General features: G+C 43.1%; 1 protein-coding gene across 1 annotated transcript in view; it reads left to right on the top strand.

Annotated features, from left to right (window-relative positions):
• IMPG1 (interphotoreceptor matrix proteoglycan 1) overlaps positions 1-14,751 on the top strand; it is a 77,906-nt gene that overhangs the window by 11,276 nt on the left and 51,879 nt on the right. Inside the window, exons 2-5 of the mRNA XM_044422119.1 lie at positions 9,473-9,639; positions 9,865-9,893; positions 12,502-12,569; positions 14,143-14,198. Coding sequence (XP_044278054.1) covers positions 9,473-9,639; positions 9,865-9,893; positions 12,502-12,569; positions 14,143-14,198 — 320 coding nt within the window. The remainder of the gene's footprint in view (positions 1-9,472; positions 9,640-9,864; positions 9,894-12,501; positions 12,570-14,142; positions 14,199-14,751) is intronic.

The raw sequence follows: 14,751 nt of genomic DNA, 5'->3' as shown, positions 1-14,751 counted from the left end.
CTTCTTGTGATTTGCAGTGGGATCTATGCTAGGGCCCCCTCTGTTTAACAGAGAGCATTGTCATGGTAATTATGGTAAACACATTAAGCACATGCAAATGAATACAGTGCAGTTCCCACTGGGTTGAAAATGGGATCTTTTGACGTGCAAACATGCAATCGCAGGAGAAGTAGAAAGAGTTGGAAAGGCAGTGTGTAAGAAAATGGCCTTCCTTTATAAATGTATTTTCCTCATCCATTAAGTTATGTGCAAGTGTAAAGGCACAAAGGAGTGGAGGATTTTATTTTAAAGGGGGAAATGACAGCTCCCCCTACCCCTTCGTCAAGGAGAAGAAGGGGTCAGGAAGAGAAATGGGACAGCACTGTTGGCTCCCATTCTCCCTGCTTTTTCTGCTGCTGTTTTGTTGATGCCTAAGAGGACCCTTCCCCTTAACAATGACATTCCCTACAACCCACCAGAACATTTCTTCTCCCCACAAACAGTACTACCAATTCAGCACACACCAGAATATCCACCTCAGAAGACACATGTAACATCTGTGATACATCTGTTTTGAAGAAATCTGGACTATAATGGTGGAAACCTGAAACATCCTCCTTGTGTTGAGTGCCAAGAGATTCACCTGTGAGTCAGGCATTACAGTGCTGGTAAAACGGCTCAGTGGATTTGAAGGCAGGACTGTTTACTGTCTCTAACTGTATGCAGATTTAGTCTTACCAAAATATGGGTAGAGAGGAACTGGCCAGAATGTGCAGTATTGCCCCCTAGGCCAAGGTGTGAAAGTGCAGATGGAGGGAGCGATTGTGTGTGTGTTTTTTTAACTTTGGAGAGATTTGCATACATTTGCATCAAGTTAGGCACATTAGTGGGACTGCGGGTGGCGCAGTGGTTTAAACTGCTGAGCTGTTGGGCTGGTTGATCGAAAGGTCAACGGTTCAAATCCGCAGGCAGGGTGAGCCAACTGCCAACCTTGCAGTTTGAAAGCATGCAAATGCAAGTAGATAAAAGGGTACCACTTCGGTGGGAATGTAAACAGCATTCCATGCACTTCGGTGTTTAGTCGTGCCGGCCTCATAACCACGGAGACTGTCTGCGGACAAGCGCTGGCTCCCTCAGCCAGGAAACGGAGATGAGCACTGCCCCCTAGAGTCAGGCATGACTGGACTTAATGTCAAGGGGAAACCTTTACCTTTTTAAAGCACATCAGTACTAATATGCATCAGTTAATGCAAAATTGCATATGTGCAGATTAGTCCAAGTAGAATTTAATTAATCTAAAAATGGCAATTCTGTCAATGATAGAATAGAATGAAAGACTCCTGACAATCTGGAAGACACAGACAGATTGGATTTAAGAATCCTCTGTATCTAGATTTGGGCCTGAAAGATCAAGGAGAAGTGTGGGTGTTTAGAGGGTAAGTTATAAACAAGTGCAATCGATGACATTTTGGAGCACTTTAGTGAAGTCATCTGCTCACTGCTACTTCCAATGTCCTGGCGTTTTGATGCTTGAGCCAATATTAGACAGCCTAGACTTTGGTCTGAAACCAACTGTTTTGTTCTGCTTTGTCATTGAATCTGGTTTGTATTCTGGATGTTGGTATGGAGCTATGTTTTTAGTTATTTTGGATTGTGTGTAAAATAATAAAACAGTCAGGCTTCCAAGTATATGCAAAATAGTCATAGAATTTTGGTTCATCTGCCACACGTTTGTTAAACTTTTCAGATAAATGGATGCTAACACAATTGTTCATTCTGGCTAAGACAGTGAACATCTGACAGATTAGCAATGTTCCGTATGAATTTAAGTCTGTTGATATTTATCCAATCTATTTGGCAACCATACTCAAATTGTTATACATTTATGTGTGCCCTACCTTTCTACCTAAAAACTGGCAGTCAAGGCAGCTATTTTAAATAAAACTTGATCAAACCAATAAGAAGTAGACTATTGGGATAGCTAATACCATGGAAGACAGACTATTCAAAGTAGTTTGATAGGTTGGAATGCTGTGCTGAAAACAACAGAAGACAATTTAATAGGGACAAATGCCAAGCTCTGCACCTAGGAAAAAGAATCCAGATGGAGATCTTTGGTGCAACAAGGCAACAAGTGTGAAAGATCTCAGAACTGTTGTGGATCACCAGCTGAATGCAAGTCAACAATGAGATGCAGCTGCAAAAAAAAGCAAATGCTATTTCAGGTTTCATGAATATCGCTTCCAAGTCACATGGAATACTTGTTCCTCTCTACTCAGTAATTTTTAGGTTTCATCTGGAGTACTGTTCCCCATTCTGGGTACCACAGTTTAGAAAGGTGCAAGCAAATTGCAAAGGTTTCAGAAAAGGGCAACAAAGATGATCAGGGCACTGGAAACAAAGGGCTGTGAGGAGATATTGAAAAGAACTGGGCATATTTAGGCTCTAGAAAAGAAGACTGAGGGGAGATATAAAAGCACTTTCCCAGTACTTGAGAGGCTATCATGCAGAGGAGAGCCAGGATCACGTCTCGATCATGCCAGAGTGCAGGGCAGGGGATAATGGGCTCAAGGTACAGGAAGCCAACTTCCAACTGAACATCAGGGAAAACTTCCTGACCCTTAGAGCCCTGTGGGAATGGAACAAATTGTCTGGATCTTTCCCACACTGGAAGCTTTACCTTGGAACCCTACATTTTGCAAGGTGTTGAAACTGATAGACTTGATGGCCTCTCCCAACTCAACTATCCTATGAATCTATGAAAACAGAGGCATTAAAGTACCATCACAACCACAGCAATAACAAAATGCAAACAACATTTGGCCCAACACACCCATGAAGGCCTGCCTGAATTAAAGAGGTGAGTCTTTTCTGCTGAGAAGGCAGCAGAGAGGGAGTCTCATAGCCAGGAAGTGGCCATCAAGTAGTCCCACTCTTGCAATGCCACCAAACATGCTTCTGAAGGTGGCAGGTTTGAAAGAAGGGTCACTTCGAAACATCTAAAGACTGATCAGGTCCACATAAGCAGTCTCATCCCAAAAGTCATTATTAGACTGAGGTTTTTTTCAAGCTACCTAACAATAAGACACAAACTGCAGCTGTGTGAGTTTATTTCTGATTCCATTCTGTGCATTTGAATTGTGTATTAAATCATGATGGCACCCTTAGTTGCCATATGGGAATACAAGCCCATGTGATAATAGATTCTAATGCTGATTGCCATTCCTGTCTAGGATACACAGTACTACTTCTGTGCATTGGATTGCTGCCAACATATGATTGAAAACAGCAGCTGCTTTTGCCAAGTATGAAGTGTTACCATTTCTCTCTGCATTAGGTTTATGGAAAATTGATACAATCTTCTTTGGACACCTATTCCCTTTGGCTGCATTTATATTCTCCAAATGCAACATGTTCATATCCACTTATAATGCATGTTCATATACACCTATTATATACACACACACCCCTATACTTTTGAGGGTTACTGCTTGTCTTTTGTATTAGCACTTTATGTGTAAACTACTTTGTGAGTGGTCTATAAGAGTGGTCTATAAATTTAATAAATAAATATATCATGAATGTATTTCTGCACATTTATTGATTTATTGACTTAGAAATACTAAAGTGCATAATAATTCCTGATTTAGAGATTAAAGTTCTGCATAGTTTACTTGGTTCTGTATTATATAAAATAAATCATTCCCCTTTGGAGGATATAGATTATTATTTAGGATATATGCTTCTTAAATCATGAGATCCATTGTATTCAAAACTGTAAGCTATTCATTAATTTCCAGGTTGATATGGAATTGACTCCTACCAAAACAGAACAAGAATATGTTGTTATGCTGGTGAATAGTAATTAGAAAATTCTACACAAGCAGCTCCTCACACTAATGCAATTTTTTAAAAAATATCTTAGCCTGCCGGAGTAACAGTGACCTTTTCATTGTATTAGTTATATAGTGATCACTACGTTTTCATGCATGAAATATCTGGCTGAGCCATTTTAATCATATGCATTAAACTGACATACATAAAAAGGATGATGATTCCTGGCTTTCTGACGGTTTTTTGTATTATCTAAACCATATCAAGGCAGATTGTGCACTGTCATTAAAATCTGTCACACTGCTGCTAATTTTTACCTCTTTTCTGATTTTTGTTAATGAACCTGCACCTGTTCCAGTTTCTCCCCTTTGCAATTCACTTTTCCATAATAAATCTGGTTCTTCCCCCTCTTATACCCTGTTGGCATATGAAAACATACCTATCTGGACATTCCCCTTCTTCCCTTCTGGCTTTTTCCTGCCTCTTTATAGTTCTGTTATATTTCTCAGTGATGCTTATATTCTACTCAATATAATAAAGTATCTACATATTTAAGCCAAGGGAGAGTGCTGGCTCATCTAATCCTCTGAGAGGCAGCAACAGCACTCCAGCATTTCAGATAGGAAACTCGCAGCCCTGCTTGGAGATGCTTAGGACGGAAGCTGAGCACCTCCACCTGCAAAACAGGTGCCGGACCACTGAGCTGCGGTCTCTCCCCATTGCACTGGTAGCATACTAATTCCCCGCTTATTGTGCCAATGCTATCAAGCCCATTTTAGAAATGCCGCTCATGTGTTGTCCTCAACTATATTTTCCCCACACATTTCTGCATCATATTTCTGCATTCTGCAGCCTGCCAAGCATAATTCTACTAATTCCCTATCCCCATCCCGGGATCAGTTTCAGAAAGTGGCCCAAGCTTTCATCCATAAGTCTATAAAGGTTAGAAATAATGAAGTGCCATTTTCCAGAATGACTGTCATTTTCAACTTTTCCCAAGCTTTCCTTCCCCTTATATCCACCATTTCTGTTGAATGCATAAGGATGCTGAAAGGGATGCTTTCTTTCCTTTCAGCCTTTCAGTTGACCCCGTTGCTGGATGTTTATGGAGGCTGCAAATTTTTGCCATTTTCAACTTATTTTAACAAGGCAGCATGAAGTAAAATTCCACTACTGTGCTTAACTGACCATGTCCTCTGCCAATGCTCTCAATGCAGTCTTCACCATAAAAAACAGGACAATGGAATACGAATACTAGGAAAATAATGTGGCAATTAAATAAAACCTGGTGACCATAAAACAACCCTGTAAATAAGCTCACAAAATGTACTAGTCTGCAGTATAAGTAAATATATACATAATCGAGTTATGTGATGTGTCACATAAGCATAGCGATTTTGCACATGTTTTTGATGACACTTTCAATTGCCTGACTAGTGGTAAAGCAATAGGGACACAGAGATTCTGAAGCAGTTTTTATGGCCCATGGACACTGGTGAAAAACCAAGATTCAGCATTCATTGCTTTTTAAAAATATAATTGTAGAGCTGCTGATTGTAGAAAAATGTTTGCAAATACTCTAACATTAGACACAGGAAAAAGCAAAGTTATAGTTGTTTTACTGGCAATTTCTAAAATATGTCAGTGGATAACACACATTTTCCTGTATTTAAACATACCTATCTCCGAGTCAGAATTTATGAAACCATTTGCGATCTGTGAATTATAGTTTGAAGTGTGGCAAACTCACAGAATTATGCAAATTACGCCCTTGGCATTGGAAGGGAAATTGTATATTTATCCTAGTTTATCACACATGTGAAGAGACTGCCAAACAAGTTGGAAGCCACCCTTTATTAACCCCTTCACTGAAATCACCAACTCATTTCTGAAGTACCATGTTCTTTAAATTGTGTGCAAAATGCTATGTTTATGTGAACATATCACATAAAACTCAGATGTACACATTTTATTCCAGTCAAGCATTATTATTAGTGCAGCCCCTCTCTTGCTGCCTCCTTAAGCACATCTTCTGTCTTGTTTGAGGGCTTTCTGTAACTGTGTTTCTCTAGCTTGATTGCAAATTTATGCACTTTATGGACCTACTCTATTTTCATCCTACATTCTTTATTTATTTACTCACAGTATTTATATACCATTCCAAATCTAGACAGATTCTAGAGCAGTGAATAATAAAATGCTAAAGCAGACGAAAGAATAAAAGGAAAACATCATTAAAAGCATGGCTGCTTATTAAGAAAGGGTTTCTAAAGCAAAGGTGTCAGCATCAGGCACGGATGTCTTCAGCAAGAGGTTCTGACCATGAGCAGCAGGAAATGGCATAGAAATGGAGTAATCATACCTACAGCTTTTCTCTTAGTGGACATTCCTTGGATCATTGGACCCCAGGAGCTCAGCTGGACCTCTGGACACCAGGAGAATGTCCTCTAAGGGCCTCATTAAAACAAGCAAAAAACAATCGCTGCCTCCCAGAGTGACTCACATTAATAGGAGAGGCAGGACTTCCCATCAGGAAGGGAACTCCGTTTTTCAGCACCAGAACAAGGAGCAAACTCAAAGTGGACCCTTCAGGCCAGCTGATTTTTCCTTGCTGGTGTTCCTGCTTGAACGGGGCTCTGTTCCTTTGGCCCATGGATGGGCTGGATAGCCTTTCCTTCCTTCCGCACTTCCAGCTGGTCAACTGACTGCAGGAGCTGGGCGTTCTTTCTTGCAGGGGAGATGAACCGAGTTTCCTTCCACTGCTGCCTCTCCGTCTGATGAATGGGCCTCCAGTTGATGTTATTCCTGTGGTGTTTTTCCTTCCAAAGGCCCTGGGCCCACTTGCTGATGGCAGAAGCCAGAGTGTTACCTCTGAACTCTGAACTGCCTTCTTGAGATTTTCTCCTGTTCTCAATTCCTGCAGTTGATGCTTTTTTAAAAAAATTCAAATGGCTTGTAAAGTTTTCAACGTAGGAAATTTTACATATAAGTCACTGCAGACCCTATTTGGGCTGATGGCCAACTCATGCATTTACAAACAAATCAATGAAATAAGTAAAAGCATGGCTGTTCTTTTCCAGCACAAAATTCTTGGCCTCACCAGTTAAAAGTTGCAAGCAGTGGGAGCAACCTTTGCTTGAGGCCCTGGAAAGCTACTGCAAGTCAGAGGGGATACTGTGGGGTGAGAAAGGCTGAACTGGAGCTAGCTTTGTAACTCTTCTATTAGTATTATGGGATAGAATTTCTTCTTTCTTTTTAAAGAAAAATATCCACTGAGGGTTGTTTTTGTTTTGGTTCAACTCAAAAGTTTCCCGGGCCCTAGGCTTCTTAGACTCATTAAACCCCAAGGTATATATTATTTGTGAAGCGCTTGCCTCCCTTTTAAAACAATTAAGTCTGGTTTTTGGTGATAGAGCAAAATAAAAGCACAAAAAGCAAAAGAAAAAGCCCACCCTCGTTGCTTTTCTTGGTTGTTCGGAATGAATTAATGGGCTTGGGTTGTCTGAGATGCATGCATTCAATTTTGAGCAGCAGGCCATTAAATATCAGAGTGCGTGTTAGCCCTTCTTGCAGTGCTTGTTGTATTAATTGCACGAGACAAGCTGCTCTGTAGACTCTGTTAGCAGAGGGAGTCATTGGAAGATTTTAGCCTTGGAAGATTTTAGCCTACTGTGTGTTTGTTCTGAACTCTCCTCACGGCCTTTTGAGTTCTGTGAATTTCCACGTATTTACTTTTATTTCCCCAAATGAAGCCAAAGCCAGCAGTTGTTCCACAGCTGTGTTGGCTATTATTTTCCACCATCGCCACAGTTTTGGCATGCAGTTTACTTATTCATTATCAGGAAGGAACACTTTTAAATTTTAACAAATTAGAGTAAATATACAAAAGTGAAGAGCTCTTTCCATGGGGATGCTGTGGAAGCCAAAGTAGATTTTCTTTTTTCTAGTGGTTCATTTGGAAAACAAACAAACAAACAAAGCATGAATATAATCAGATGGAACCATAGAACTGACTATGGACATGATGAGATTTATAAGTAAATGTTCCTCTGTAGCTTGATTATCCCAGGCTGTGTCCGGGCAGGCATTGTCATTTCTGCAGAACAATGGGAGATAATTTCCCTATTACGGTCACACTTCTCAAAAGGCTGTTTGATGAGGAAACGTAACATAGGGGAGGGCAGTCTTGTTGTGCTGGAAAACATTTGCCTAAAGACACAATAGCTTTTCAAAATGTGGAGATGCTCTTGAAACGGTGCCATCTTGCAGTGTGGTGGAGCATGGCCTGCCATGATAAAGGGTGACATAAGCTGTCATGTGGGTCAATAGACAGGAGATCTATCTTCTCGCATACTTAAATGCAGCTGTCAGAACTCTTTCAAAGCCATTCTAGATCTTATTTAGCCACTATATAATTATACTACTTAATGTGAGCGAGCATTTTATTTATACTAGAGACCCACCAGAGCTGTATTCCTTTATTTATTGCAGCAGCAGAGGAATTGTTCTGGTTTAAGCTTTGAAGGTGCAGAATGAAACCTTGGGGAAATGATTTCATAATGGTCGAGGACAGGATAGGACCAAGGGCCGTCAGGTTTAGCAGTCTGTCCACACAATGGCCAAGCAGAAGCCCAAGGGAAACCCACAAGGAGAGCAGCTAGGGTACTTGGGCAAAATGCCTCCCGTACTGGAAACAGCATCAGGACTACCAGCCTTTGATAGGTTTCTCCTCCGTGGATTTGTAAATCCCCTTCTAAAGCCATCTGAAGTGGCAGCCATCCCTACATCTTGTGGAAGAGAATTTCATGGGCTAGCTCCCCTTCTTCTGTCCTGGAGCTTCCCCCAGTCAGCTTCACAGAGCGATCCTGGGGTCTAGTGTTTTGAGAGAGGGAGAAAATTGTCCACTCTCTCCACACCATGAACAATTTCTGTGATGATGTCTCCTGTAATGCACCTCTAAGCTAAATAGCACCTGAATGAACACACACAAAATGATGCCCCCTTCTTACTTCCAACTTGTTCTCAAAGCCACACACATGCCAGTCAGCCAGGGAAAAGGCCTGGCCATTTCTGGAGGGCTTGTTAGCCATTTGGTCCAGTTGCAAGAACAGCAAGAGACAAGAGTAAGTCTGTTTTAAAGGTAAATACACATGGTTCTGTGCTGACCCTGTCCATAGCCTGCCATAACTCTGTATTCTGGCCCCAGGGCCTGATAAAGCAACAGAGTTGCTTATTTCAAACAATCCACCCCCTCTCCACACCCCCACTGACCTATTGCTGCATATAACAAAAGAGTCTTAGCCACCACATCTGCATCTCTATAAATCTAGTTTTCCTTCTATTCTATCCAGTATTCTCTCTGATACTTCATCCTGTCTGTGCTGTCCTCAGTCAGATCCTGTATGCTTTCCTTTGGCCTTGCTCTTTTCTGTTTGGGGTGAAAATGTTCTATGACTTTTCCCTTGCGGAAACTACACATTATCTAGAAAATATTACAATTATTTTAAGGAGGTGTCTTAATACTAGTAGAACTATGTAGAGTTGTATTCACAAGTACAAAGCAAAGATTGCAATTCTGTGCACAGTTACTTTGCTGCCCTACTGAGCTGTTATTTCTAGCTCTGAGTAAAGTATGTATATTCTTATTCTGTTGCTTCAGTTTGCCAAGAAGCCGTATGGGAAGCCTTCCGGATTTTTCTGGACCGGATTCCAGATGCAACAGAATATCAGAATTGGGTTACTGCCTGCCAGCGAGAAACATTCTGTATATTCGACATTGGGAAAAATTTCAGTAATTCTCAAGAGCATCTGGAGATAATTCAACGGGTGAGATTTAAAGACTGCATTTTCTAACCTGTAAGCATGTCACTTTGAAAAGACCAGAGCACATTTGAAAAGATTGAAAGGCCCACTGGAGAGGGGGGCAGGATGACATTAGAATGAATCATGGCATAATACTAGACTATAAAAAAGAACCAGAGCTTTCCATTCGGTGGCTGAATAAACCTTCAAGTAATTCACTTCTTTTCTCTTTTTACATGTTTTTTGCAGCGAGTAAAACATAGACCCTTCCAGGACAGGTAAGTAAACCAAAAACAGAGTACTTGCCAGCCCATGCTGATGCATTTTATTAACAAATCACAAAAGGTATGTAAGGATCAATACTTACACATGAGTAACAGTGCATTTTGCTGTTCGTGTTTATGCAACATGCATAGATTTAACTTTGGCACAATGAAGACATTCCAGGAGATACTATGGATTTCGCTTAGGGAGTAGATTTGGCAGTCCTTAACTTTTATCTGTGCAATAATATGTTGCTGAACCTGGCATGTTATGCCTTTAGCCATGTCTGTCCTACGGCCTTCCTCACAGGTTCAAATGCACTGCATTCCCCCCCCCCCCCCCCGATCCAGCACCCCTCCATTCCACCTTCAGACCAGGTGAGCGGGGGCTGCAGGCCTCCTGGCTGCCATCAGACGGCACTGACACACTGGGCATTGTGCCACGTTCAGTCCTGCGATAACCCTTCCAAATGCAAAGGAGATCTGACGTTTCCCTGAGGATGTGCCAAATTGTGGTACAAACTAGACAAGGAAGGAGTTCCTCTCCACCACTGCTAAAACAGGGCTTATTGAAGGGTTTATATGCTTTGGGTGGAAAATATCTACTTCAGGGGCAACTTTCCTATTAGTCCCTAGATAAAATATTGTGCTTGTACTGACTCTCACCACAACCCCCCACACAGAGACAGACATATTTATATCTTGCCTTTTTGCTGAAGGGCCCCAAGGAGGCTTCCATAAGCCCCCCGTGCCTTAATCACTCTGCTCCACATGAACAGCTAATCATCTATTTAAAACTGTCTCCGCGCGGCAGCCGTACTATTGTTCTGCCATCCGCATTCTTGCAAACAGGCCAGCTGTAAGCGAGAGCCTCGTGGCCTCCTTCCTCCATACCGGGATTGGGTGGTTATTTGTTAGCCCCTCGCAAGGGTGTCATGGAGTGCCACCAGGTACTATCGGCACCTCTAGGAAGCCACTGGGGGCAGCCGTCAGACGACCTGGAACGCAGTGCGATCGTTCTGCCAGTGCTCCGCTCTGCTCCTCTCTTCCACGTGCATCGCGGGGCTGTGCAGGCCCTGCACTGGGGCTGGAGCCCAGCACTGGGCTGGGCTGGATTGGGACCAATAAGCCAAGCCTGAATGCCGTGCAGATGCATCTTTCAAGCTTACTGTAATTATTTAGAAGCTGGAAAATGGAGTAAATTCCACTGACACAAAAGCATTTCAGCAGCCACTACTGATGTTACAGCTGCCTCGCCTTGACAGTTTCCATTTCAGTCTCAGAAGTAAATGTATTTCATGGTGGCTCTTATCTTTTCTTATTTTGAATTGTTTGTATTGTTCGGCTAAGAAATTGAACACATTTTGTACCCATTTGGCAAGAACTGTAGGAACGGTATGAATGGAGGAAAACTGAGTCAGAGCACAGGTTTGCCCTTTTTGATTTTTTCTCTCCCTCCCCCCACTTTTGCTGTTGAGAGCCGCATTCCTCTCTGCGTCATCTTTTGGGGTCCGAATCAAGTGCAGGCAAAGCTGATAGTTATGGTGGCTGTGTAACAGGCCCATCTTGAAAGCTAAAGTGCCATTTGGGCACTTGTGGGGCCACTGGCATTGGTGGGTCCCTGGCTAAGCTTATCACTCCAGTCAAGCAGCTCAGAAGCCAGTTCCCAGCCTCCACTATGGGATCAACCACCTGGGCTTGGGCAAGATGGCAATCTACCATGGGTACAACAAGTTGTGAGGGTGGCTTGTTGCCCTCAGGGAATCAGATGGGGTTCACATGGCACAGCAACCCCATCATGGGTTGTCGGGTCCTGCAAACATGGTCTCTGCGTCATTTCCCCTGCTGTTGAATCAACAGGGAGCTCCTTGGAGAGAGACACCCGCCTGTTCTGATTAGAACACCACGCACGCTGCCGCTGCCGAGGGATCCATAACTATAACATATCAGTGTTTATGACAATAGCATTTCCTTCATTGGCTGCTTGTAGTGGAATTATGGAGGAACGCCTGTAAATGGTTTGATTCCTTGGGCAGCTTCCATCAATCTAAGGCAGGGTGAGCAATTGTCGGGGTGTGGGCATATTTTCACACTCCTACAGGCACCCTGCAGCATTCCAGTGTGGTGACGGGAAAAAAGTTGTGGTCTTCCCCCAACATGGAGCAGCAAACTGCCCTCGAGCACGTCACAACACAAATTTAGCTTGTTCACAAGCTAAATTTGGCCTAATTAGCTGCATGTGGCCATTTTTGACCTACTTTTCGCTCTGTGGCAATAAATAGATTTGTTTTTCAGTTTTGTTTGGTTCTGTTCTTCTTTTTTTATCTCTCTCTCTTTTGCCACTACAAATTTCAGCAGAACAGCAGGGAATGTGGGGAGGGGGCAAATTGCCTGTTGCTCACCTCTAATCTAAGGCATGATCCAGCCAAAGTTAAGCAGATCTGTGGATTTAAGCACAAGAGATTTGAAGAGAAGCTTAACTCACCTATGGCAGGCAATACAGCTCAAGAACATACCTTTAGCTGGATTTTATCCCTAATGTTTATATCAGGAAAGAATGAATTCCTTGTTGTTTTATTTTTGTAGCACAATTTACTATGTCCCCTTATTACTGTCTTGATAGAAAAGAGGAGATTTCCACAGAGAAAACCAGTGGCAAAAAACCAGAAGAGCCTCCTTCTCTTGCTACAGGTAAGCAATGTGCACTGTGCTTCTATTCATCAACACTGAGTGCTTGGATTATTGTTACTGTAGTTTGGAATTCTGAAATATAGCAGGTACTGCCAGTGAAATACAGTAATGGATTATAAGACTTTATTTTCCAGGGCTTGAGAGTACTTTGCAAACTAAGCTTTCCAACACAAACCCTGCAGTATTTTAACTCTGCTCTTTTTATCAGTGCTGCCAAACTTTGCTGAGAGAAATCATCAGACAAGAAATTGGTTACATGTGATTCAGTTTGCATCAGGTTAGGCTGCATGTTATAGGAGGCAGGCCGATGGGAGTACCTGCAAACCTTCAGAGGGATTCTTCCACAGACACACAGGAAGGGTGTCTGTAGGCAGGGGGATGGAGCCCCCCATCTTGGCCCAGGGTCTCAATTCCCTGTCCTCAGGAGGATTGCCCTTTCATAACTTGAAGGACTCAGAAGAGGACACTGCCATGGGAGCAGCCAGCAACATCCCTCTCACCTCGGGGCCTTGTCCCCAGGAGAGCCACTAAGACCAGGCCGTCCCCACCTGCTCCAGAGAAGGTCACAGTGCCATTGCTGGACTCTGGCCATGCTGGTTTTGACACCACACCTTTGTTGCCTTCAGGCCATCACAGCTTTAAAAGCAGGCATAACCCCTCTAATTGAGAAAGCCTCATGCAAGGTGTGCCGGAAGGTTACGTCTTCCTGGAGGTACTTTATAGCACACCTTAGTAAGGCTCAGTGTGCATCTGCCAGTTCTCGGCGAAACACACAGACAAAACAGCCTTGCTACTAGTAGGACTTGGAGCTCTCCATGGTGCTGTCCTGTTTCCCCCTCCCTGGAAACTCATTCTCCACAAACCCCGGCAAAGCCCAGATTCATGGTGGAACCCTCCAACTAAGGCCTCTCCAGCCACAATGGTGCCAAGCCCTTGTCAGGGCAAAGGCAGGACAGAATATCAGGACCTGTGGTCTGAAATGGGAGAGCCAGAAATGTAATTAGCAGTTCCATCAATGGCTTTGAAAAAGAGCAGGTTCAGGGGGGCTAAGACAAAGGGCTCCGATTTGGTGCCCCTGCTACTTTTCCAATTGAGAGCAAACTGCCCATCTTTGTTCCACGGGGTGGATTTCTCCAATGCATTCATCAGGCGTGGGGGTCCCTGATCAGGATCTGGGGCTGCAGCTGTGGAGGTCAAGCATGAAAACTCTGTATCTCCCTGCATTCCCTAGTTACTTAAAAGCAAGCCCATTTTTCCAACTGCCAATTGCATGAGTGGCATCAGATCGAACGTGGCTCTTAAAGTGCAGTCCAGTCATGCGCCACCCAGCAGGACGTCCCAGTGAATCCAAATCGTTGGACCCCCTCGTAGGTGCGCAGCCTCAGCTGGTGTCTTTGCTCCTGCTTGAACTGTGCAAAGCACGAGAGCAGAATGCATAGGTTGGCTTGCAACACAGATCCAGGCAGAGGCCACTCATTTTGGTTAATTTGCCTATTCATGTCCTGTTGACACTGGGCGGAAGGGACGCTCTGTCGGATGCTCCTAATCCTTTCTCTCTCTCTGCACACAGCAGCCCCTACTGGTGTGCTAGTGAATGAGATTGTCAACGACACGAAGGCTCCCGTGAAGGTGAGGACATATTAAAATCCCATCTAGTAGGCAATTGCTCTTGACTTTCTCTCTCAGTGGCTTGCAGAGTGCTCTGGCTCAGCACCATTAGGTTTCCTCTATCTTCACTTCAGTTATGATATAAATGTTTTATTAGTGTTTCTCCACTGAGCTAATTGTGAATGATGTTTCTCGCCGATGCTTGTGGAAAAATAATGGTTATTTGAGATGGCTGGAAAGCAAAGGTTTTGTTCACAGCTGTCAATCAGGTCCTTTAGTCTTTATTACACAGCCCATTCCCATCGCCCAAGCAAGAAGTCATGCTTTGCTTTAAAAGGGGTGCGGGGAATCAATGTTTTCTTTGATAGGTTTTCTAGAGGGGAGGGGCTAAGGGAGAATGAGGGGATCACTAGAAGCACCACTCAGGAGGAACTGGCAGTTGTGTATAAAAGGTACCCCATTGTAAGCTGAGCCTTGGCCCATTTTATGTACTTTCTTTCTCACAAATGCAGCCAAGACGGTTTATTATTATTATTATTATTATTATTATTATTATTATTATTATTATTATAAC

The sequence above is a fragment of the Varanus komodoensis genome, unplaced genomic scaffold, assembly GCF_004798865.1.
Source record: "Varanus komodoensis strain SLA01 unplaced genomic scaffold, ASM479886v1 scaffold12, whole genome shotgun sequence".
In the NCBI taxonomy this organism is placed as follows: domain Eukaryota; kingdom Metazoa; phylum Chordata; class Lepidosauria; order Squamata; family Varanidae; genus Varanus; species Varanus komodoensis.
Note: the sequence above shows the minus strand (reverse complement) of the source record. Positions and strands in the feature narration are given on the sequence as shown.